The sequence below is a fragment of the Amblyomma maculatum genome, chromosome 1, assembly GCF_055883805.1.
Source record: "Amblyomma maculatum isolate TAMU_Amacu chromosome 1, ASM5588380v1, whole genome shotgun sequence".
NCBI lineage: Eukaryota > Metazoa > Arthropoda > Arachnida > Ixodida > Ixodidae > Amblyomma > Amblyomma maculatum.
In genome coordinates, this window is record NC_139344.1 from 286,286,323 (window position 1) to 286,310,565 (window position 24,243).

The 24,243-nt window shown below is 45.8% G+C and overlaps 2 protein-coding genes across 5 annotated transcripts in view; both read right to left on the reverse strand.

Moving 5' to 3' along the window:
• LOC146206743 (transcription elongation regulator 1-like) overlaps positions 1-24,243 on the reverse strand; it is a 294,887-nt gene that overhangs the window by 38,663 nt on the left and 231,981 nt on the right. For all 4 annotated transcript variants that reach the window (XM_084591554.1, XM_084591557.1, XM_084591555.1 and 1 more), the window contains one exon: positions 19,586-19,777. In XM_084591554.1, the coding sequence (XP_084447680.1) occupies positions 19,586-19,777 (192 nt within the window). The remainder of the gene's footprint in view (positions 1-19,585; positions 19,778-24,243) is intronic.
• On the reverse strand, positions 10,944-13,258 carry LOC146206745 (uncharacterized). Its single transcript, XM_084591552.1, has one exon. It carries the CDS (start codon positions 12,927-12,929, stop codon positions 10,998-11,000), a length of 1,932 nt encoding a protein of 643 aa, XP_084447678.1. The 5' UTR covers positions 12,930-13,258; the 3' UTR covers positions 10,944-10,997.

Here is a 24,243-nt window from a genome sequence, read left to right on the forward strand (position 1 = left end):
GCGCGAAACACACGCTGCTATTGGGCTCCGAAGGCTTGTGACCCAAATGACCACTTTTAGTTGGCTGCCGGCATCGACTGCTTGCAGCCTGGCGCCAATTTGAAAAGGTCGCATAGTTAGGCCTAGCTCGTTTAGCGACGCTCCGTCGACACGACCACGACGTAAAACACAAAAAACTTAGGCTCGATTGTCATACTACCCTAAAAAGCGAAGGTTGAGATAAGAGGCATGCTAGCGATGCGGCATCATGTTATCCGCAATCAGTGACGAAGCGCCGACTCTCAGTGATGGGCCGATAAGGGCGTAGCTGGTGGTGCTGAGCACAACAGATAGGAAAGCGAATGATTTACTCGAAGCGATTCCTGCCGCGTACAAGCACCGTAATCATGACGATGCAGATGAAAGTGATACCCAAGCAGTTTTCATGAGTGCGACAGATCGAGCATGCGGCGATCGCGAAAAGGCGTCATGCGCGGCATGCGGAATCGCAAACCTTGTCAAAATAAATTTACTTCTGAGTTGCAGGAACAAGTATCTCGGTGGGCAACTGTGATTTCACACCGAAAACCAGTCACAACTCATTTTATTGACTTGCTGTTAGTCGTGGTAATTCAAAAATGTGCCAAAAACATATTTTCGCTAATTGCTCAAAATTGAATTTTGGACACAGTCACCATTTTGGAGCAGCGATATCTCGGCTTCTAACTTTCTTCCAAATCATCCTAGAAGGCTCATTATGCATTATTGCATTCTGGTGATGATTCTAGACCATTAAAGGATCGAAATCTTCTCAAGATCGAATGTTTACTAACCATGCCTTCTCCAAACAAAAGACCAGTTTTTCTTATTATATATAAAAATACCTGCATTATGTAAAAAAAATTTGCAGTTTTGGAATGAGAACGAGGAAATACACAAATGATGCAAATCTAGTGCAAATCCGGTCATAAATAAATAAAAATTCTTTTTTTTCTCGTTTTCTGAAAACACCCAATCATGACTTCTTGCTCATTTGCGGAAGCGATATCTCTGCCTGTAATGGAGATAGAGCCATAATTTTTGTTGTGGCATGTAGCTAAAAGTGCAAACCACACTTAGGAACATATTTTGCAATTTACATTTTAAGTTTTTCAATTTGCTCTATATAAGACAGTACGGCATCTAAATTTGGAACAGTGAACTTCGAACTGCCATAACATCGTTAAGATTTGCTATATCAAAAAAGTGCTCCTACCATTGTATTCCTTATGTTTTCTAGTACTTAGCAAAGTGGCCATGTGAATTTTTTGTAGTACGATTATTTCTTCATTGTTTCCGCAAATTATGAACAATTAATTTCATTTATCTTTTGAACTAATTGACAAATTGGAAAAATAGTTATACAGTACAACCTCGATAATTCGAACTCGGTTAATTCGAAATCCCGGATAATTCGAAGGTTTTCTGCGGTCCCGTATTTTCCAATGTAAATTTGGCCGGATAATTCGAACAGGCGGCCTGCGCCAGCCCGGTTAATTCGAAAATTTGGACTGCTATGCGGCAATGCCTGATCCATGTTTCGCCGCAAACCCGGCGAAACGACGGCCCTACGGAGCCGCGAGACAAAGCCACATAGTAATGGTGATGATTTATAGGCGAAGCGCCCCAGCCGGAGCACTCTCTGCACAAAAATCGGTCCACAGTGCGCACCGCCGAAACACGCGCCTGCAGAGGAGAAGACGTGCTTCACTGCAACACGGCGGGCATACCGGTTTTTATCACGTGACCTCGCCCCCACTCCACCCCTTGGTGTGCTTCGCCCACTCTTCCCCCGTGCCTCCGACGCTGCAAGTACGCCACCACCACCGCCGCGCCGGTCTCGCTTGCGCCATTTCTTTGTGTTGTGCGCTGTGGTTAGGGGTTGGCTACTGTGCCGTTTTTTTGGGCGGGACTGTGCAGAAGTGCTAGCTTTGTGACCGTAGCAGTGCAGAAATGCCAAAGTACAAGACTTTAACGCTGCAGCAGAAGTTCTGCTTGATTCAGGAAGCAGGCAAGAGCGCTTGTTCGAAGACCGAGTTGGCCGCGCGATGACAGCGACGATAGCGACGACGACACCGACGAGCCTCCCCGAGCACCTGCTCTTGGTGAAGTTATCGGATCGCTGAACGTTATCCGCAGTTTTGTTGAGTGCCGCGGTGGAAGTTCAAAGATGTTTTGTCTATTTGACCAACTCGAGAGCATGACCTTAGGAGCCGCAAACTACCGGACGCGGCAAACCAGCATCTCTGATTACTTTCAGTAGTAATTCAAAATATGCTGAATAAAGGTAACACGTTCCTGCAACGAATTTTTTTGCCTAAGTCTTATTTCTTGGTGTGTTCGGTTAATTCGAAAACCCGCTTAATTCGAAGATTTCTCGCGGTCCCGATGACTTCGAATTAACGAGGTTGTACTGTATATTGAAATCAATGCAAGAAATTGGTCTGGCCACATACATTGGCCAGACCGGGCGATGCGTAAACGACAGATTAACAGAGCATGTGAATGACGCGATGACTAGCAAAGCTCTTGCAAAACACGTGACCACGTGTGGGTGCATTCCTCAGTTCAGAAAGTGCAAAGCACGTATAATAGCCAGCTAAAACGGGAGCTTTACGAAGCCTTCTTTATCCAAGACGGGGGGAAAATTGCCTGAGCAAACGATCTCTTCATTTATCGAGGAAAGAAATAGCCTTTTTAGATATTGACAAATGATTTGTGATATTTTGTACTTTTTGTGTTTTCTTCTGCTTGCCTTCCGTATTTGCATTCTTGCACAAAATACACTCAGTTGTAGTCAGTGCTCGTGTCAGTGTTTCTTTCCTGTTTCGCGCCGTTTTGTTCTAAGTATTCATACGATCGACAATTACCCCAATTTTTTTCAAGAGAACTGGTGATGATCGCTTTTGGGGCCTGGGACGTTTTGCATGGAATGACCCCTTTGCTACATTGTTGTGAATTTGCCATAGGCCAGGTCCTAGCTTTCAAAAAGAAGAGAGTGCTGTGTCAATGAAAAGCAGTAGATCATCTAGAAAAACAGCCAACTGCTGTGTTTGCATCACGGTACGTTACAGAACTTTATTTACTGGCCTTCAGAGAAAGCAACTTCGCAGAGTGCTAGCGCTTGACAGGAGTGCCCTTGGTGGTTTTCAGTATGTTCGCTTTATAAAACCGTGATTAGGATGGGACAGACAATGATGAAAGTGACCAATGTTCTGTCTGCTGCGTGCCGTGCCTACATAGCTTTTAGGGTACACTTTGTGAACAAACTGAAGAAAGCATCCTGCCTGCCCCGCGATGAGCGCATGCGCAGTGCACGCTGCTACGACTGAAGGCAGGAAAACAGGGACGAAAAGGAGAGAGGAAGCTCAGCAGAATTTATCCTTCCTCACGCTTCCGCACACCCCAAAGGAGGAAGGAAAGAATGTGCACAACCTTGCACTTCACTCTTCCTCGTAGTTTCCCCTCTCACTAACACCTTAGCTGCACTGGCGTTGCCCAACTACAGGTTCCCTCTAGTTCCTTCACGCACACACGTGGCTTGCAAATGTCATGAGGCCGTGCGGCAAAATATCATTGTAGATGCATGCATCTTTGGGAAAACACTTTCCAGGAAGGATTCGTTATCGAACTCGTTACTTCTGCATGCGGTTTGCAAATGTCACCATCATTTTTGGGGAAGGTGCATCTTCCAGTACGCTGTGCAGAGTTCGATACAGTCGAACCCGAATATTTCGAATTTTCATTATATCGAACTCACGAAATATCCCCTTGAAAATTCCATGCAAAAGTATAGGAAAGCTGTGTCGTATATCGAACTCAATTTCACCGGTCGTTCAATATATCGAACTCCGCACCACGCATTGGACGGTGCGCCTTCCCCAAAGAGATCGCATTATCGGCAGTTTGCCGTGTGACGTTTTCAAGCCACATGCGGAAGGAATGAGAGGGCACAGATCGGCGACGGCTGATCTAGGGCAGCGCCGCGCCCTTTCCCCAAAGGCATTTGCGGTGATTGCTGCCACGTGTCAGCACGTGACGTTTGCAAGCCATGTGCGTGAAGGAACGAGAGAGCCAATGCAGCAGTGGTGTTCAGGAGAGGGGGAAAACGCGATAGAGCGAAGCGCAAGGATGTTCCCACTCTTCTGCCGAGCTTTATCTCTCCCCTTCCTCTCTCTTTCCCAGTCTTCGTTCACAGCAGCACGCACTACGCACGCGCGGACAAGCTAGCTCAGCCCACGGCAGGCGCTTTCTCCAGTGTGTGTTGTGAACTCGTGTTGTTGTGTGTGTTGTGAACTTGTGAGCAGCGGCTGAAGTGCGATGCACGCCCATGGCGTGTCTCGTGTCGTCGTGCTGCATGTGCGCGGCTGCAAACGCAGAAACGGCAGGTTTTTTTTTTTTTTTCTTTCGGAGCTGTTCATTCTTGCCGTCGTGATGAACGTGCAATGTAGCGTATGCTATGACGGCTGTGGACGTTAAGAAGCGCCAATCTTTTTTTTTTCTTTTGCGAGAGTCGTCCTTAGTTATCGTCAGCAGAACCGAAAACTGGGCGAGTTGGTGTACGTTCAACATTATGCACAGCGCGAAAAACGAAGACAGGGGAAGAAACATGCAAACAAACAAGCGCTTGTTTGGACTGTAATATAAGTGCGCAACAAAAATGAGACAAAGAGAAGAAGTGGACAATGACGGCGCCGTCGTTGTCCACTTCTCCTCTTTGTCTCGTTTTTGTTGCACACTTATATTACAGTCCATCATGGCTCACCAACTCGCCCAATCAGCCGTTCTTTTAAAGCGCTTGTTTGTTTGTGTGTTTAGTCCCCTGTCTTCGTTTCTCACGCTGTATATAATGCTACTTGTCGTGCTGAACGTGCGGCGCAGCGGAAGTCATGATGGCTGCAGAAGCTTTCTTTTTAACGAGAGGCGTCCATTCTTACATCTATGAATCAACGAAAGCGCGCAGTCAGCTGCGGTCATGACATCGACTTTTAGCATTGTTCGCTTCAAACGGCATTTGCAGTTATCACGTTTCCAATAATTTTGTGGCAGTGGACTACGCCCGCCCCAAGTGCGGCGTGATAAATCGAACCAGGCTTGTGCAATCAAGCCATCATGGGCACTCTGCCAAGTTCGCTCCGTGTCATCGCTGAATCCATCAAACGCATGGTCAAAAGATAAACACGATGAGACGTGATGTTATCACTGCGTAGCGTCTTAGCGTGCTGCCAATAAATGAGCTGTGGATGCGACTGTCGAAACAGAGGTACGCGCCTCACCATGCTTTCTTTTTTTTTTCGAATTCTCGGGGGCAAAAGTGGGGGGTGGGTTCATTATGCAACTGGGTTGATTATGCAACAAATACCGTATAATTTTTCTCGATCTCGAGTGGTGTCTCAAGCCGATTTCTGTATATCGAATTACCGATATATCGAACTATTTCGTGATCCCCTTCGAGTTCGATATATCCGGGTTCGACTGTATGTCTAACGACCGGTCAAAGTAGAATTCGATATATGGTGCAACTTTCCTTTTACATTGGATCTTCAAGGGAACAATATGAGAGTTCAATACAGTCGAACGTGGACATATCGAACTTGAAGGGGATCGCGTATAGGCTTGAGATGCCACTTGGGATCATGAAAAATGATACGGTATTTGTCGAATTAACCCCCCCCCCTCCCCCCTTTGCCCTCGAGAATATGACAAAAAAAAAACCCGTTCGGAGGCGCGTCCCTCCGTTGTGACCGTCGCATCCACGGCTCATTTATCGGCAGCGCACCAAGATGCTATGTAGCGATAACGTCACGCCGTGTTTATCTTTTGATAGCTCTAGCGGTGACAGGGAGCGAACTTGGCAGAGTGGCCGTGATGGCTTGATTGCTTAAGCCTGGTTCGATTTATCACGCCGTGCCTGGAGCAGGCGTAGTCCACTGCCACAAAATCATTGGAAGCGTGATAGCTGCGAATTCCGTTTGAAAACAATGCTAAAAGTCAGTGTTATGATCGCAGCTGACCGCGTGCTTTCGTTGATTCGTAGATGCAAGAATAGACGACTCTCCCAAAAAACAAAAAGAAAAGCCTGCCGCTTCTTAACGTGCACAGCCGCCATGGCTTCCGCTGTGCCACACGTTCAGCACAAGTAAGGACGACTCTAGCAAAAGAAAAAGAACAAAAACATTGCAGCTTCTTAACGCCCGCAGCCGTCACAGCATGCGCTATGCCGCACATGCATCATGACGGCAAAATTAAACGACTCCCACAAAAAAAAAAAAAAAAGAAAAAAAAAAAGCCTGCCGCCTTTGAGTGCGCAGCCGCGCACGTGCAGCACGATACGCCATGGACGCGCATCGCATGTCAGCCGCCGCGCGCAGAGCGTTCACAACCCGCGCTGGAGAAAGCGTCTGCCACGAGCCGAGCTGGCATGCGCAGACAACGAAGACCGGGAAAGAGAGAGTAGGGGAGAGATAAAGCTCGGCAGAAGAGTGGGCACATCCTTGCACTTCGCTCTATCGCGTTTTTCCCCTCTCCTGAACACCACTGCTGCATTGACTCCCTCTCGTTCCTTCATGCACATGGCTTGCATACGTCAGGTGCTGGTGCGCGGGAGCGATCACCGCAGATGCGGGCGCCTTTGGGGAAAGGGCGCGGCGCTGCCCTAGACTAGCCATCACCGAACTGTGCCTTCTCATTCCTTTCGCGCGTGGCTTGAGAACGTCACGCGGCAAACGGCTGATGTTGCGATCGTCTTTGGAGAAGGCGAACCGCACCGTCCAATGCGTGATGCGGAATTCGATATATCGAACGACCGGTGAAACTGTGTTCGATACACGAAGCAGCTTTCCTATACTTTTACACGGGATTTTCAAGGGGATATTCCGTGAGTTCGATATAACCAAAATTCGAAATATCCGGGTTTGACTGTACTAAGTAACCAGCTATTCGCTAATCTCTAGCTTGGTGCACATGCAAAGCCCCATTGGGAAAAGCACTCCAGAGAAAAGCTCCAAGATGTGTCTTGGGATATTAAAGTGGCACCATTGTCACGTGGATACGATAAGATTTATCACTTAGGGCAGGGAACGAGGGAGGGTTTATGAAACACTACCAAAAAACTGAAAAAGCTGGGTTCTTTGTTTGGAGAAAAATTAGCTTCTAGATAGAAAATCCCAACCCAGTTGCTAGAATATAAAAACAATCTGGAATGCTTAAGGAGTGCAACAAGGTATAAATCAATATTCTAGGTCAACTTAAATTAGAGTTAGAGCTCATCAAAGTTGCCAGAGAAAAATTTCATCTTTGCATGTCAAACATATGACCCCTTTGAAAACATTTCTTAAACAAATACTGTATTAAAACTGGGCATATTACATTCTGCATGCATTTACCTTTCTTGCAAAAAAAAAAAGCAAAAAACTACGCCCATAGCTTTAAATAGAACAGATGCTATTTTCCCTCCAAAACTGCAAATGCGTCAAAATTGATGTTTTGAGAAATCAAGGAAAACCATGTTTGAACATCTTTACTGGGAGAAAAATAATATCTTAAGGGGGGAGGCTACCCGTGAACACCAACTTTTTTATTTCTTGAGGTATTTGAATGAAATTTTCAGGGTATGCTCATAGTACACACATTTGAAGAACTACCAAGTTTCATGGAGCTGGGCTCATCGGTTCTCAAGTTAGAGGAGTATATCAAGATAGTTTACATAGGTCCCTAGGGGCGGGCCTGGAGAATTTGCAAAATGTGCTAGCAGTGTGAAATTTGTTATGGTCATTCCTGGATAGTTTCTCCAGGGCAAGACAATTCCCTTTTTCCAAATTTCCTCTCTGAAAAATTTTAGTACAGCCCCAAATTTAGTGTTCAAATTTACACCTGACTTAACGATATTTTAATTGACTGCCCCTAATTACACATGAAATATTTTGAAAAAAAAAAAAAAAAAAAAAAACGAATTGTCTTGCCCTCAGAATTTTACATAGGTATATAACAAAAAATACCTCATGAAAATCCAATAAGCGGTCCTTGAGCTATGACTTTCCCTAGCAGCCACACCGTGCAAAAAATTGATTCTGAGAAAACGGCTCTCAAAGGTTGAGAGAACAATAACTTTTTTGTTTGTCAAGTTATCATGATGAAATTTTCAAGACAGGCTCATGACATTAACAAATGAAAAACCACCAAGTTTAATAGAATTGTGCACGCTAGTTCTCAAGTTACAGAAGCATATCAAACTGGCTCGAATAGGTCCTTTATATCAAGCCTGGAGAAATTGTGAAAGGCACTGGCATTGTGCAATTTGTCATGCTGATTCCTAGATAGGTTCCTCAGGGCAAGACAAAGCCCTTTTTCTAAATTTTCTTGCTGAATAATAGCATAGAATTGGATTTTTTGTTATCAATTAGACCTATGTTGATTAACCAAATTAATTATGACAAATTCCAGACATAATATTTTGAATACATGGGCTTGCCTCGCCCTCAAAAATTTATTCGGGTACAGTCGAGCCCACTTATAAAGACCCCACTTAAGACGAACACTTGCAATTATCACGAACAAGTCCGGTGCGGCCGTCAAAATATACATTAGGGCTATGGAGCTCCGTCGATCTCGGCTACAGCGAACATCTGTGCGACTAGCTGATCGGCTACAGCGAACGCCTTGGTGCCGCGGACCACTTTCCACATGCTGAGATCCGTCGATCCTGTGCTCTGCAAGCCGCGACAATCGGCATTCCTGATTCCCCTGCGGCATTTCACCCTAGCATGATGGGCGGCGCAGACGCAGCAAGCGGTTTCCCGGTTTATCTATCGCGGCATCTCGCCGGCGGAACGAGGAGCGGTCCAAACGCGACAAGCGACTTCCCGAGTTATCTTGCGCCAAAACGAAAAACGAAAAAAAAAAAAAAAAAGAAAAGAAAAGCTAGCCAAGTTTGCACTGGATGCGTGTCGCACCTCGAGGCATCGTGAGCGACCACGCAACGTTTAACACGTTGCACGAAACCGTTCAGAGGGCACGACGAGAGATCGTAAATCCGGCAATCGCAAAAATGGCGAAAGGCGAACAGAACGTACGAAGTACAGACAGCCAACAACGACAGCAAGCAAAGAGCCGTAGCAGACGACGCGGGGAGGCGGAGACCGACGCGTCAGCGGCTGCAGCAGCCAATAGTAGTCGCCCGATCCCCCGCGTTCTCGCGAAGCGCGCGCTTTGCCCAATCGTAGCCTTGAATTCAAGCGCAGGAAACTTGAAAGCCGCCACGAGGCTCTCAATCGGTAGCAAGCCACGCCTCGACCGCGCCGCCGTCGCCGAGGGTGGCAGAAGAAAGCGCAAGAAGTCACAAACAAAACAAGGCCAAGATGGCGGCGCTCAGTTCGGTGGGAGAAGAATGGTGCGCGCGCGAAGTTTGGGAATTTTCGGCGCTTGCTCGCTGCTCCGCGGCTGCCGCCGCTTGTTAAATAATTAATTTCGAGTATTTTTACGGCTAGTTGGGCATTGATAAATTCAGAAATGGTAGTTTATAAGACATACTACCGGAATATATAATCTTCCAAAAATAGACTTTTTCGCGATTTTTCGGTTTTCAAAGGTCGTGTCCCCCTTTAAGGAAATGCACCGGGGGCATAATCTGGATGCATGCAGTCTTTATGCTTTTTCTTGACCAGCTTCCTCATACTCAGAGAGGCTTCTTCTTGGAGGTGGAGGTGGCACTTCGACAGAGGTCTTTCTTCCTTGCTCTCTAGGATGCAGGGCTTGTTAAGTTCATACTGAGCTGTAGCGAAATTGCAGTGGATGCATGTAAATTTCCAGTGTTGAAGTGCAGCTTGCATGGCAAATAGTGAAGCATGCTGCTCCCTTGACATCAGGCTCCATATCACCGAGTTTCATTTCAGTTCTGAGTGTTTCCACGCTGGCACCTCTGTAGCAGAGTCCTTACACAGGGAGCATGGCTTCTGCCACATCTTTTGGCAAGTTGTAGTGGTGCCCAGGTTCTGGCTCTCGATTTTGCAGTGTTATGACAAAACCACGGATTAGCTCCAGTGGGGCATAGGCTATGGTCTGAACGTTCGTCGGTAGATGTGAAATGCTGTATGTTGCCATTACTGCCTTCTGCATTGCATCCACATCGACATCACCATCATTAGACTTCAGAGCCCACCCATAATATGTGCTCAGTCTTGTGATGAGCTCATTCGTTAGCCGGCCTCTCCCACCAAGGCTTTGCTTCCCCTCACTTTTGCATTTTTGCACTAAATTCTGCAATGCCGATTTTTTTTTTATTGCTTCATTTTCACGGTCCCGGGAAGTTTCCGCAACTATCTGCAAATTTAGGTTGAAAAATACCGCCCATTTCGCACGTTACAGCACTCTAAAGGTGCGAATCTGAACATTTGCCTCTTTAAGGGGGGACACTGGTCTTAAAGCCATTTTCTTTAATTTTTGAACTAAAGTGATGAAACCTGGCACACGTGTGCAGTTCCTGGTGCTGATTCCAAAAATATAATTAGTTTTTCTCTGAACCAATTAGGCATTGAGATAATTAAGAACAATGGTGCACTTGCTGTGAAAACAATAGGAAAAAAACCACTTCACAAAAACTTCTTATTAGCATATAGCTATATACTAGAATGAATAAGGATTACAATGTTGCAAGCAGATTTTTCATTTAATGATTATTTTTCATTTTATTGCACATTGAAGTTTAGTAGTCGTAACACGGAAACACAGTGGTCACAAAAAGTGCCATTTTAAAAAATTTTAAAGCAATAATTAAGAAATCTGCTTGCAACATTGTGTGCTCCACATATTTGGCTTAATGCTGAAACAAAAATCATTGCTGTATCTGCAATGGGTGTTGAGATATCGCATTCACCAACTTGACAGGAGACCAAAATTCACATTGAGAAAATGAGAAAAACAAACGGAAGTCATTTTTAATCACTAAAAGTAAAAAATATGTACATGTCAACTACCAGACATTGTTAATATGCCCCAGGGGCATAGTCATTTTGAGCACTACCACCTTTGTGGCGCTTTTTCAGAGCACGCTGCAAATTTTCTGCCGATGCACGCTTGCTTGTAGATGCAACGGACCGAAGCTTGTCCTTTTCTACCATACGCCGCACACTTCTCTGACCAGGATTCAAACACAGCTCGTTCAAAATTCCTACCGAGGTCCTTTGGTACCCTATATTAAACTTCAAGACTGCTTCTGCAACTGCGGCCTCAACACTGAAGAGGGATGCGTGCCTTTCTTTTGGTGCAAGTGCCCATATGAGAGAGTGCAGGCTCTCATTATTATTTTGGGTTTTTCCCCTTGCACATCGCTCAAGGAGCTTCTTGTCAGAGAGGCGCTCATAAATTGGTCGCAATGCCTTGCATACATGACTAGGAAGGCTGTAGCGGTGCCTTGGGGCTGGCTCTCCTTTGGCACTGGCAGCATTTTGCCGGCACCAGGAACTTGAACCTGTTGGGCAAAGGCTGTGATCAGACTCCTGATCATTTGATGTCACATGATAATAGGTAGCCATCACCGCTTTTGCCATTTCTTCTACGTTGCCACTGTGGAACTTGAGTGCCCAGCCATAGTAAGAACTTAGCTTGTTGACTAGATCACCAGTTAGTCTGCCTTTACCACCAAGTGGTTCCGAGCCTGACCCTTTTTGTTTTGACAGCAGATTGCGGAGAGCTGTCCCCATCCGCTTTTGAACATGGTTAATGCAATCTTCTTTGGTGACCTCAACGTAGCCATACACTTGGTCATCTTTCAGGGCGAAAAAGGACCGGCTGTCGCCGTCTGACAGCACCGTTGTATATCTGAGGTTGTGCTTCTGGAGCGATCTTCTAAATAGGATTAGGGCTGCTTCTACTTCCATCTCACCAGGCTTTTTATCAGTATTTTTCAGGCAGACGTGGCTTGCTCTCCATTCTTGGTACGTGGGGTCGTCCACTTTCGGTCCCCGCTCACAACCTGCGCAAAAATTGCTCAGGACAACATAGTCTAGGACAAGCCCCGTAAAAAGCTCAATGACAGTGCCGACTCCGATGTGGGAAGAATGCCCACGAGTCATCCAAGTCCCATCGTAGGACACGGCTACGTTGCCAGGATTGTCAACGTTCAGTTCATCGTACAGCTTCCGGACTGACTCTGCGCATTCAACGGTCACTTTCTCGGCTGCACGCGTCGCGGCAGGCGTCAGCTTTTCTTTTACGTAGCTCTGCCACGTTTTCGTGTGCAGTCCACGATGGGAAATATTCATCGCGGCAAAGATGTCGTTGAATGCAGTCCGCCGGTTGCCGGTACTTTGCATCGCGCGCGCAGCCAGAATGTTCACAGCGAAAGGATTTACACTTTGCTTTCCGTCCACACGCAGCGAACTCCACGCCGATGCCTTGTCGCCGCAGTTGACACATGTCAAGAAAAGCTTGACAGCGAGGCCATATTCGCGATCACCTCGGCCGATTTTAACACTCCCTCCACACGTTTTACACTTTGCACCGTCAAGAAGGCTGTTGATCGACTCGATGCAAATCACGGCGAAGCTCGTCTCATCAAGCGGGCAGATCGCGGCATCGCTGGCGGCAAAGTCTGTCTTACGTTTCGTTGCTGGCGTTGAACCCAACTCCCGCAGTTTGGCGTCGGCTTTTCTCTTTTCACTTGCCAGATCGGAAGGCGTCAGAAGCGTTGTATCGTGACGAACGCGGCTGACGACATCCGAAGTGTGCTCGCTTGACGGGCCCGCTAGGCCTAGCTGATCCGTAGGTTCGTCGACACGGTCACTGGACGCAGGAATCTGCTCGTTTTCGGCGTCTCGCAACACCAAAGCACCTTTCTTAGCATTGCCGATCGACGACTTTTTCCTTTTTTTGCCGTATTTATGACGCATCGCAAACTTTCTCGTTGGCGTAGACATCGCTGCGAGATCTCCGAGGCGTTCTAGGCTGACAGCACTAGGCAAGATGGCGTCTAAGGGCACGGCTCCGACTGCACTGACGCGCACAGCAGACGACGCGAGACGCGAACGGCCAATCACAGGGTCCCTTTTTGTCACATGCACCGAAGCAACGAATAGGAACGTGTGCTGTGGCTTTTTTTCTTTTCTTTGTTTGTATCGAACCAATGAACGAAACGACGTGCAGGAGCGTGAAATTTGAAGGCGAAAAGCCACTCTTTCAAAAGAGACCAAGATCGCCGTGAGCGCGGCCGTGGAACGGAAGCTATACTTTTTTGAAAATGCGCTATTTTAGTGAAAACATCAGCTTGAAATGAGCCAGCCGACTTGTTATAAATTGATATTACGCCTCAAATATTGACACGAGAGGTGAGAAACTTGGTGGAATCAGAGAATAATAGTTGTAGATTCTAATACTTCAGTTTTCTAAAAATTGATTTTTGGGCGATTTTTCCGCCTTCAAGACCCGTGTCCCCCCTTAAGGGGGGAGGCTACCCTTGAACACCAACTTTTTTATTTCTTGAGGTATCTGAATGAAATTTTCAGGGTATGCTCATAGTACACACATTTGAAGAACTACCAAGTTTCATGGAGCTGGGCTCATCGGTTCTCAAGTTAGAGGAGTATATCAAGATAGTTTACATAGGTCCCTAGGGGCGAGCCTGGAGAATTTGCAAAATGTGCTAGCAGTGTGAAATTTGTTATGGTCATTCCTGGATAGTTTCCCCAGGGCAAGACAATTCCCTTTTTCCAAATTTCCTCTCCGAAAAATTTTAGTACAGCCCCAAATTTAGTTTCCAAATTTACACCTGACTTAACGATATTTTAATTGACTGCCCCTAATTACACATGAAATATTTTGAAAAAAAAAACGAATTGTCTTGCCCTCAGAATTTTACTTAGGTAGATAACAAAAAATACCTCATGAAAATCCAATAAGCGGTTCTTGAGCTATGACTTTCCCTAGCAGCCACACCGTGCAAAAAATTGATTCTGAGAAAACGGCTCTCAAAGGTTGAGAGAACAATAACTTTTTTGTTTCTCAAGTTATCATGATGAAATTTTCAAGACAGGCTCATGACATTAACAAATGAAATACCACCAAGTTTCATAGAATTGTGCACGCTAGTTCTCAAGTTACAGAAGCATACCAAACTGGTTCGAGTAGGTCCTTTATATCAAGCCTGGAGAAATTGTGAAAGGTACTGGCATTGTGCAATTTGTCATGCTGATTCCTAGATAGGTTCCTCAGGGCAAGACAAAGCCCTTTTTCTAAATTTTTTTGCTGAAAAATAGCATAGAATTGGATTTTTTGTTATCAATTAGACCTATGTTGATTAACCAAATTAATTATGACAAATTCCAGACATGATATTTTGAATACATGGGCTTGCCTTGCCCTCAAAAATTTATTCAGGTACAGTCGAGCCCACTTATAACGGCCCCACTTAAGACGAACAAGGTTCATATTTCATTATTATCACGAACAAGTCCGGTGCGGCCGTCAAAATATACATTAGGGCTATGGCACTCCGTCGATCTCGGCTGCAGCGAACATCTGTGCGACTAGCCGATCGGCTACAGCGAACGCCTTGGTGCCGCGGACCACTTTCCACATGCTGAGATCCGTCGATCCTGAGCTCTGCAAGCCGCGACAATCGGCATTCCCGATTCGCCCGTGGCATTTCGCCCTAGCATGGTGGGCGGCGCAGACGCAGCAAGCGGTTTCCCGGTTTATCTATCGCGGCATCTCGCCAGAGGAACGAGGAGCGGCCCAAACGCGACAAGCGACTTCCCGGGTTATCTTCCGCGGCATAAGCATAGAGAAAGAGATTGCATAAGCGCCGTAACGAAAATAAAAAAAAAAAAAGCTAGCCAAGTCTGCACTGAATGCGTGTCGCACCTCGAGGCATCGTGAGCGACCACGCAACGTTTAACATGTTGCACGAAACCGTTCAGAGGGCACGACGAGAGATCGTAAATCCGGCGATCGCAAAAATGGTGAAGCCAACAACGACAGCAAACAAAGAGCCATAGCAGACGACGCGGGGAGGCGGAGACCGACGCGTCAGCGGCCGCAGCAGCCAATAGTAGTCGCCCGATCCCCCGCGTTCTCGCGGAGCTCGCGCTTTGCCCAATCGCAGCCTTGAATTCGAGCGCGGGAAACTTGAAAGCCGCCACGAGGCTCTCAATCGGTAGCAAGATACGCCTCGACCGCGCCGCCGTCGCCGCTGCCGAGGGTGGCAGAAGAAAGCGCAAGAATTCACAAACAAAACAAGACCAAGATGGCGGCGCTCAGTTCAGCGGGAGAGGAATGGTGCGCGCGCGAAGTTTGGGAATTTTCGGCGCTTGCTCGCTGCTCCGCGGCTGCCGCCGCTTGTTAAATAATTAATTTCGAGTATTTCTACGGCGAGTTGGACATTGATAATTACAGAAATGGTAGTTTATAAGACATACTACCGGAATATATAATCTTCCAAAAATCGACTTTTTCGCGATTTTTCGGTTTTCAAAGGTCGCGTCCCCCCTTAAGGGGGGATGAGGGTCTTAAAACTAACTTTTTTAGTTATGGCTAGAATCTCACGAAACTTTGCACACAAATGTGGTTTTCTCTCCTGATTTCAAAAATGTAATTATTATTGAGCTGGTGGTATTAGATCAAAAGTTATCTAACAAAGTCCAGAGCATAATTAGTGAATTTCTTACGCAGCTTTAATGAACTTTCTCATTGCATTTCGTTGCTTTTAATTACATAGATTGATAGCCAAAGTCTTCCCATACCCGATGACATCCTTCGTTTTCCTCAAAAAGGCATGTCATTCTCACATACTATGGTGAGAGTAAAAGGCTGCATTATTTGAAACGAACTCATTAAGTTAATCTCAAATTGACATTTATCCATTGCCTAAACTAAAAAACTAAAAATGTCATCGGGTACCTCATTCCTCTCTGAAGAAAATGGTACCAAAGTTATTTGTGTGAACTAAAAAGAAGTTATCAAAACCCTGCGTAAGACTGTAGAGATCGACCAAAAATATGAAACTGAGAAAACGGCATTTGAAGTTTGACCACATATTATAACTTGAACAATCAGTAGCCTCACTGTGATATTACTCACCAAAAATGTCATGCTCTTCCCATTTCCAAAACTGTCTTTGGATTTTGAATATGTCAACTAAAACTGAAACTATCCCTATTACCTATGGCCAAGGTAGGGTATGCCATTAGGAAATCAGCAAAATTTTTTGACATGCAATATTATTTTAATGGCAGTTTGAAAAAGTCTCGATAGAGTGATGTAAGTGTTGGATCACCCTCTGATCTTTTCAATATGACTGAAGTGGTGCTAAATTTGTCATTGTCACTCGGCGACAATGTAGAGAAAAAGCACAGTAAGGCTGAGTGCAGTGTCCAGAAACAGCACTGAGAAAAACGTATTTGCATTTTGAGACAACCTTTAACTTTTGCTACACTGCAGCTATGGTAATATAAATGGAATCGTTGTGAGGCTTTGTTCTTTATGAGGAAGGCTATATACTAAACATATAACAGTACCCTCCCCAAATACTGGTAAAAGCTTGCCACAAAGTCTAAATATACCGCCACTAGAACCAGCATGAGAAGCTTCATTTACAACTTCATATGCCTGTGGCAGTGCCCTTCAAGGCAAACAGATACTCAAAATTACGATAAAACGGTCTTGCAATATTAATAAACCTGCACAAAGTTTAAGGCTAAAGCACAGCGGCATACTGGAATGACCTAATAAATTGGCTAATGTTGCAGAATGAAACTTTGCTACTTTGCTGTACAGCGCATGCAGGGCCGCACGCGGAGTCCCTTGCTGGAGCTAAAGCTCGAACTTTCACACCCCTTGAGCGCAGCGACGCGATTACTTAGACAATCTGCAAAAAAAAAAAAAAAAAAAAAAAAAAAGACGAAGCGAAACTGTCCGCGGAAAATGAACGCGGGCAACGGCGCGATGTCAGGCTCGCCTGTCGTCGGAGGCGACGCGATAAAAAAGCAACGAAGTGGTAGCGTCGGTGAGGACCATGAGTATCAGCTGAACAGTTAAATCTATCGATGTTATCTTTGATGCCTCTGAACAGCTCGCAAACGATTATATGCCGCCGGACGTGCTGCCACGCGACCCTGGCAGCGCGCCGCCGCACTCGTTCTTCGACGCGCACTCGCTAGGCGCTTCCGTTTTCAATACACTCCTGATACGGCTACGTCTACCGAGCTACAAGACCAGCACCGGCTGCGGGAACGACTGATAACGATCGCGAAAGCGCATCATAAACGAGCGAAACAGCAGCCGCGACGAAGAACGTTTAAAACAAGCAAACAAAAAAAAATGGCGTCAGTCGCACTGGCCAATGGGAAGCGCGAGACGAGGGGCTCGCTTCGCGAGCGCGCGCTCCAGCCAATCAGCGGACCCGAAACGGCTTTCGGAAAACCCGCGACGGTGGTCGTTCTGTTTGAGCGACGTCATTTGGAGATGTCGCAAAATGCGCACAAAGAAACAAGCTTCAAAACAAGTCCAAGATGGCGGCGGCCAGCCGGCTGCTTCACCCGCGGCGCGCGCGGGAAGTTCGAACAATTCTCACCCCTTTTTTGGCCATTTCGAGGCTCCCGTGGCGTTTTAAAAGTCGATTTTACCGTACTTCCCGATCGAATTCAGTGTTGATATTTTGAAGGCTAGTGCTCAGAGGTACAGACATTCCGAAAATGCATTTTTCTCAAAATCAATTTTTCGCCCATTTTTGACCAGTTTAAGACCCGCGTCCCCCCTTAAATTGAGGTCAAATCGCGCCGAGTTCTGATCGGCCGCAGATCGAGAAATGCGCGCTCCACCGGCATCATTTCAGTTTCGTTCGAAAGATCGCAATTCAGGCAATAGAGGCTTTACAAAAGTTAGCGTCATCTAGTGAAAGAGACAAAAACTGTGCGCGGCGGCCATGTTTTGTTCAGTACGCCAGCTTCTCCCTTCGAGTACGCTGTCAACGTAGCCTGGAAGCCGTGCTTGCACCGCAAGATGCATTGGAATGATCACGAGCGATTGTTTCATTTTTTAACATCCCAGCAGTCGCTGCTTGCACCAAGCTCTATTCAGAATGATGCCAGCAAGTTGCTGCATACCCTTCTGCAGCAAGCGCACCGTTGTAGATGCGCACGGAAACAAGGTATACGCGTGTATACAACTGCTCGTTTGCAATCCCAATCAGTTTTACAAGTGTCACTTGCATCATGTAAAGCATTACTGCATGTCCCTCTGACTGGGAGCTAGCTCACAGAACGTGCTATCACCTAAAACAGCAAGGTTGTTTTGCGTGCTATGGAGCCTTGTTAACTTGAAGGATAAGCTTATGCTTCGATGGAGGACACGGGAGAAGAAGCAATGCATGTATACCGAACGCTATTGTTCCAATACGTTCTTTGAAACCTTTCGTACGAAGGTTGCATTTACCATTGTGTATTTGATTTAAGACAAGCGCATGATTACCGAAACTACTTTTCACAGTCGTACGAAATTGTAGTGCTTGGTGCAGAGAGCAATACGGCAGTCTAGTGGGCCTGAGGCACGCTGCAAAAGCTGCAAATGCGAAAAAAGTCAGCTGAATTCTCAAAAAATAAAAATCGAAAACACCAACCCCTACTTAAACAGCAAATTTATCATTACAACAATATTTCAATATAACAAGTGGTATTTGGTGGTTCCACATGATTCGTTATATCGAGATTTGACTGTATTCAGCTGGCTCTTTTACAAGTACTCTCCTATCGCTCCAAACTTCTTCTCAGAGCTGTTGGGTCACAATAGTCCCACCAACCCTGGCATTGCGCCAGCATAGTGGCAATGACGTGATTGGCTGGTGGCTCTCTATGTTCTTGCACTCCAATTCTGCACAAGCAAAGTTGATCAGTATCTGCTGGTGTCTTAGCTGTGTGTAGAAGCACAGTTCACAGTGCCAGCATTGGTGACTGCACCTATGAAGCTTGCAAGTATGACAAAAGCTTAGCTCAAGGGGCCTTTCTGCAGTGCCTATGTAACTGAATTAATACGAGACATCTTTGCAGTGCTGTTAGTATGATTGCAAATGCATTATAGAGGTGTAGATTAGTGAATACAGTATAATAAATAGACCTGTGAAGCAAAAGGGCACTTTGAGGATTGAAGAAAAGATGTGCTTCAACAGGAAGGTACAATGTCAAATAAAAAAATTGTCTAAATGTTGCTACGAATAAGTGCTACGCAGAAAGCTGTTATGCCTTGTTTCTGTCACATGATGTTCTGAGAATGCCTCGCATACACAGCTTGACGGCATCTCCTGAAACATATTTAGGGCTTACCTTGATTTGCGTGCTTGGAGCCAGTCAATAACATATTTACAATTTTAATCACATACCAACATTTACACTTGTCTTGTGCAGGTTGTAAATTAACAGTAGGAAAACCAATAGAAACACGAATTGTTTTCCAATTAACTTAAGTGGATGCACACTTTTAGTTCATTGAGAAAAATGCGGCTAATCGTTACCAACCATGGTCAAAGTAAACCAATGTTTCGGGCTCAGGCCAGCACTGTGATAAACACTAGAGGAAGGCACTTTACCAGGTCTGTGAGCAAGGCGTTGAAATGTTGAACAGCCTCATCATGCTTGTGCTGCTCGCGTTCCTTGTCACGTTCACGAAGGTGTGTGGATAATGTTCGCTGGACCTCCTTTTCCCGCTCACGCAGACTTGCTTCAATGCGTTCCTGCTTCTCTCGCTCACGGCTGCCTTCATCCTCTTCATCGTGGCCGTGCTGTAAAATCAAGTCAAACGGTAAATCCATGTGGCACACTGCTTCAACACAAACGGCACAGAGAAAATCATGGCATCATTCCAGAAGAAAAAGAAAAAAGTAACAGCAAAGCCTGCGGAAACACTTCTCTCTCTGTACTGGCTCAAGATCCTCGGAAATCCTCACCGTCAGCGTGAGATGCAGGATATCTTATCGGGCACAAGAGCACTTCTGGCCAAGCTGGCAGTGTCAAGGTTTGGCAACATAAGGCAGACACATAGTAAGTACAAGTCATTGAAATACTATAATTAAAACAGCCACAGGAAGAAAACAGGGTGGATAGCAGAAGTTCTCAGCTATCTTTTTGAGGTCATTATTCCTTGAAGTAACTACTGCATCACCCGTTTCATCTTAAGCTCCACTAACACCGACACTCTTTTGCCACACGAGCCCAACTTTGCCAAGATGGGTGTTGCTATGCCCAAAACGAAAAGCTACACAATGTGCCCTACTCTGGTCTGATAACAAAATTCTTTGCCTTGTTGCTAAAACACTATTGACTTCAAGAATAAAAATTATATATCTTAAAAGTGCTAAAATCAATTTTCACACACACACACACACACGCACACGCACACACACACACACACACACACACACAACACTTTTAAGTTTCTGTTGTTTTGAATTGTGCATGTATTGAAGAAACTTCTCACCAAGTTTGGTTGTCATGTGCACAATAGAAAAATTGAAACTAATTTTTTTTTTGCGAGATGGGGTGCATTTACCACTGAAAGCACCTATGAACGCTGATTTTGAGATGCAGCCGCATAGAGGGCAAGAAACCAGATGCACAGCGTATCCACAACTTGGAATGCTTGTTTTTCACGCTCTCTAGCCAAAAAGGGCCTGCTATCAGCAGACAGCCAAAACGAAAACAAAGAAAAGGCAAATTTTGGGGCATGGCAGCAGCGGATTGGCCAGTAAACCGAAAAAGAAGCTTGGATTGACTAACATAACCTTGAAACACTAGTTTTGCAACACTGGCTAACCAAAGTGCGTGACAAGCTGGACATAAATATGGAACCTAGACACAGAGGCACGCCCAGCAACTGACCAAGGAAAGCATTTCACGAGTGCAGACAATGAAAACGCACCAGAGCAGTGTCGTGTTGATAACAGCCAAACGTGCCACTTTGATTTATAAATTTAGGCCCTAAATTTGAATAACATGTTTTGAAATATTAGAATTTCATTTTTCTCAGTTTTTACTTTCTGCAAAAGCATAACCATTAGGAATAGTGCCATTTCTAAACTCTTTTGACAACGGCTGCTTTCAAGGTGGTTTCTCGGCTCAAATTTTGTTGGGAACAATATATGGTACTTCTTTGGATTCTTAATTGTTCTCTAAGAAAAAGAAAAAGAAAAAAAAAGTTTGTTTTTAAAGTGCTCCGGCTTTCACAAAAATGTCATAAAAAACCCGAAATTGGCCTTGTCCTGCACAACGAACTACCTAGAATTTATCTAAACGGAAACGGTTAGTACAACTTCATGACTTTTGAAATTATACTTTTCCTAAGCTGACATGCTTAATTACCCATTACGACAGCTACAATACTTTTTTCTATTTGTGCTAATGTGATGAAACTTAGAATATATTCGAAGAGGCAGATAAGCTAATTGGTGCAAAGGTTCAAAAGTTGACCTTTTGCCCTATGCAACACGGAAAAAAGCAGCTGGTGGGACAGCCAAAGTAGGTTTTGGAGCTGCTATATAGGGTGCAAAAATGTCCATTCTGGACCAGCAATAACACCATTTTGGAGTAATTTAAGAGCACAAACAATGTGAATGTTTACTAAAACAAACTTGTATGCCTCCGTATAGCGATATGACCACAAGTTTCTGCGCCACACAATGAACTACTATGCACTGTCACCACTTCCTTCAAAGGTTCGCGCCAAAGTGAGGAGCTGCTTGCGTCCTCACACATGTTCCCACTTGCCCAACACCATTGCCTTTAGGACAGCCTTAAATCGCTGGCGTGATCCGCTGTTTCTGATACCGATGCGCGAGAGCTATCGGCGCCCGAATCTCACGATCATTCCTGTGATGGTGATGATGAGCGCACACTAGGGGTGGGCGAATATTCGAAATTTTAGAATATAATTCGAATATTATATTTTCAATATTCGATTCGAAAACCAAGTATTTGTGTTGTTTCCAATATTCGATCTGACGCAAATATTCGTATTCAACCGAATATTCTAGTGCAAGCACAGGCATTCGTTTCGGTCCGCAAGTCCTATCGATATAGACATAGCAACATGGCAGCGCCCAGAGCCATGCTGTAGCGGACGTGTGCTGGTAAGCTTCTTCATGGCTGCCACGGAGGAAGAAAAAAACTAGGAGACAGCGCTGCAGTGGAAAAGTGAAGCCTAGTCATAAAAAATATAATGAAAAGCATCATAGGAAATTGGCCGTCACGTGACAACAACAACACGAACAAGAAGGACGAGAGGACGAAGCGCTGATCATCGCTTTGTCCTGTCGTCCTATGTGTTCTTGTGCTCGTCTTCGTGCACTGAGTCCCGCAAGCATGGAATCAAACCAAACAATCTAACAACAAGTATTGCCATATGAAAATGCTGCATGCCGGTATGCTAGAACTACACGGATATACAGCCCGGGGCTGTCGCTCCAACGGTGAGTATCCTGTTATGCGCACTCCTCGAGAAACAAAACGTTTTGTTTGTCAGGGCATGTGCATGTATTGTTCGAAAAGAAAATCGTTTGTTTCATTTAGGAAATGCAGACCTCAAATACACATTGTTATGCTGAAGCCAGTTCCCCAGGCATGCAACATTATGTCGAATTTGTAGCTTCCCTGATGAAACCGAGGATGAAAAGGCCACCTGCAGTTCCCACCAGTGTGCTTATAAACCCGGTGCATCATGCCACATTGTAAACAAAGTAATTTATGTGTTAAGACGAGATTCACAACTTTCGGTAGTCCACTCTGGTAAGCTTTCCACTGGGGCATCTAAAGTCGCTACAGAATATCCTATATCTTGCTGCTTTTGAGTCTGGCAACTCTGTTGGCTAAATTCCCAAAAATCATTGCGCGCAAGAGAGAGAAGGGAGCGGCATCGGAGGAAGTTGGCTTGTGGAGGCTGCGCGTGCTCCTTTCTAGTTTTTTTTTTTTCCTCCATGGTGGCTGCGCTTCCCACTCTGATTTGTGCCACAGCGGACGAAGGTTGTGGACAGCCATCTATGAAGCAGGCTAACAGTGTGGACACGATGCCGAAAGGCAAAGGAAAGAGTGTCATATAGAAATATTTTGTGAAGTCATCGCCATCGACAGCAGAGTGCACGATGTGCAGCAGAGTGCTTAAAACGCCTACAGGTACGACAACGCCGCCTGTCAACCATTTGAAACTGCATGCGGCCGAGAAGAAAGAACATCGGAAGATGACAGCAGGTGTATCAGAGAAAGGTCAACAGACCATGATCGACTTTGTGTTTTCGACGGAGCCACTTTCAGAAAAGAGGATGCAAGCACTATAGGTCTCTTCGAATTGGCTGCACTTTCTGCACGAGTTCACAAGTGCTGCACTCTGGTGCTCGATTTGGCGCATGCAGGGCGTGCCACTAGCACCGTCACACTTGATTTGACATCGTGAAGGCCTTTTAGTGCACAAGTTCTTTGCAGGCTTGCACGCGCGCCGTAGCTAGTTCACGTAGTGCACGAAATCTGCAGCAGACGACATGCGCGTGCCCGTAAATGGTGAAGAGTGGGAGATTTTCCCCATGTTTGATGACATCGACTTCCACGCCATCGGAGAGCAAGGAGGGTTGCTGTATGAGACGGAAGGTGAGTGACACGTATTTTGCGGATTGACAGCACAGGCATGCAGCCCGTTCAGTAATCACTTGCTGATCCATTTAACTTTTGTTTTCTACACAGATGGCATTCGCGTAAGCGCAGTAATAGAGGCTGCGGTTCCGGAAGGTGGTCATCCGAAGCAGCCAGACCCTGAGTGCTCGGGGGCAAGCACTAACGCACAGTTGCCGCCTGATAATGAGAAGTGTGGGAGAAGCGCAAAACGCTATACATTTAGACTCCCTTCAAGACGAACTCCAAGGGACTATGAAAATTGTTCGTCTTATCAGAAGTTCGTCTAATCAGGAGTGCTTCCAAAAATGATGTTTGAGCCTGCAGAGTGTGTCCAAATACCTCGAGTTCTCTCCGAGCCCGCAGCGAGAGCAGACGCGTTTTCACCACCTCCCGCGCCCCTCGTTTCGAAGCTCGACCCGCCGCCCCAAGCCCCCCGGCTCGATTCCCGGAAAAGCGTCTGGGCCACCTCGCGCTGCCGGCTCTCCGCCGCCGCTGGCTACGCCGGAGCTGGGCCTGGCAGGCCTAGCAACCGAAGCTCTCGACACCGAGGAGAACATTGGGGCTGCGATGCAGTACCAGGTGCCTGGGGAAA

Excerpts from the sequence above, each read along its gene's own strand:
- LOC146206745 (XM_084591552.1), bottom strand. The coding sequence starts at position 12,929 with ATGTCTACGCCAACGAGAAAGTTTGCGATGCGTCATAAATACGGCAAA.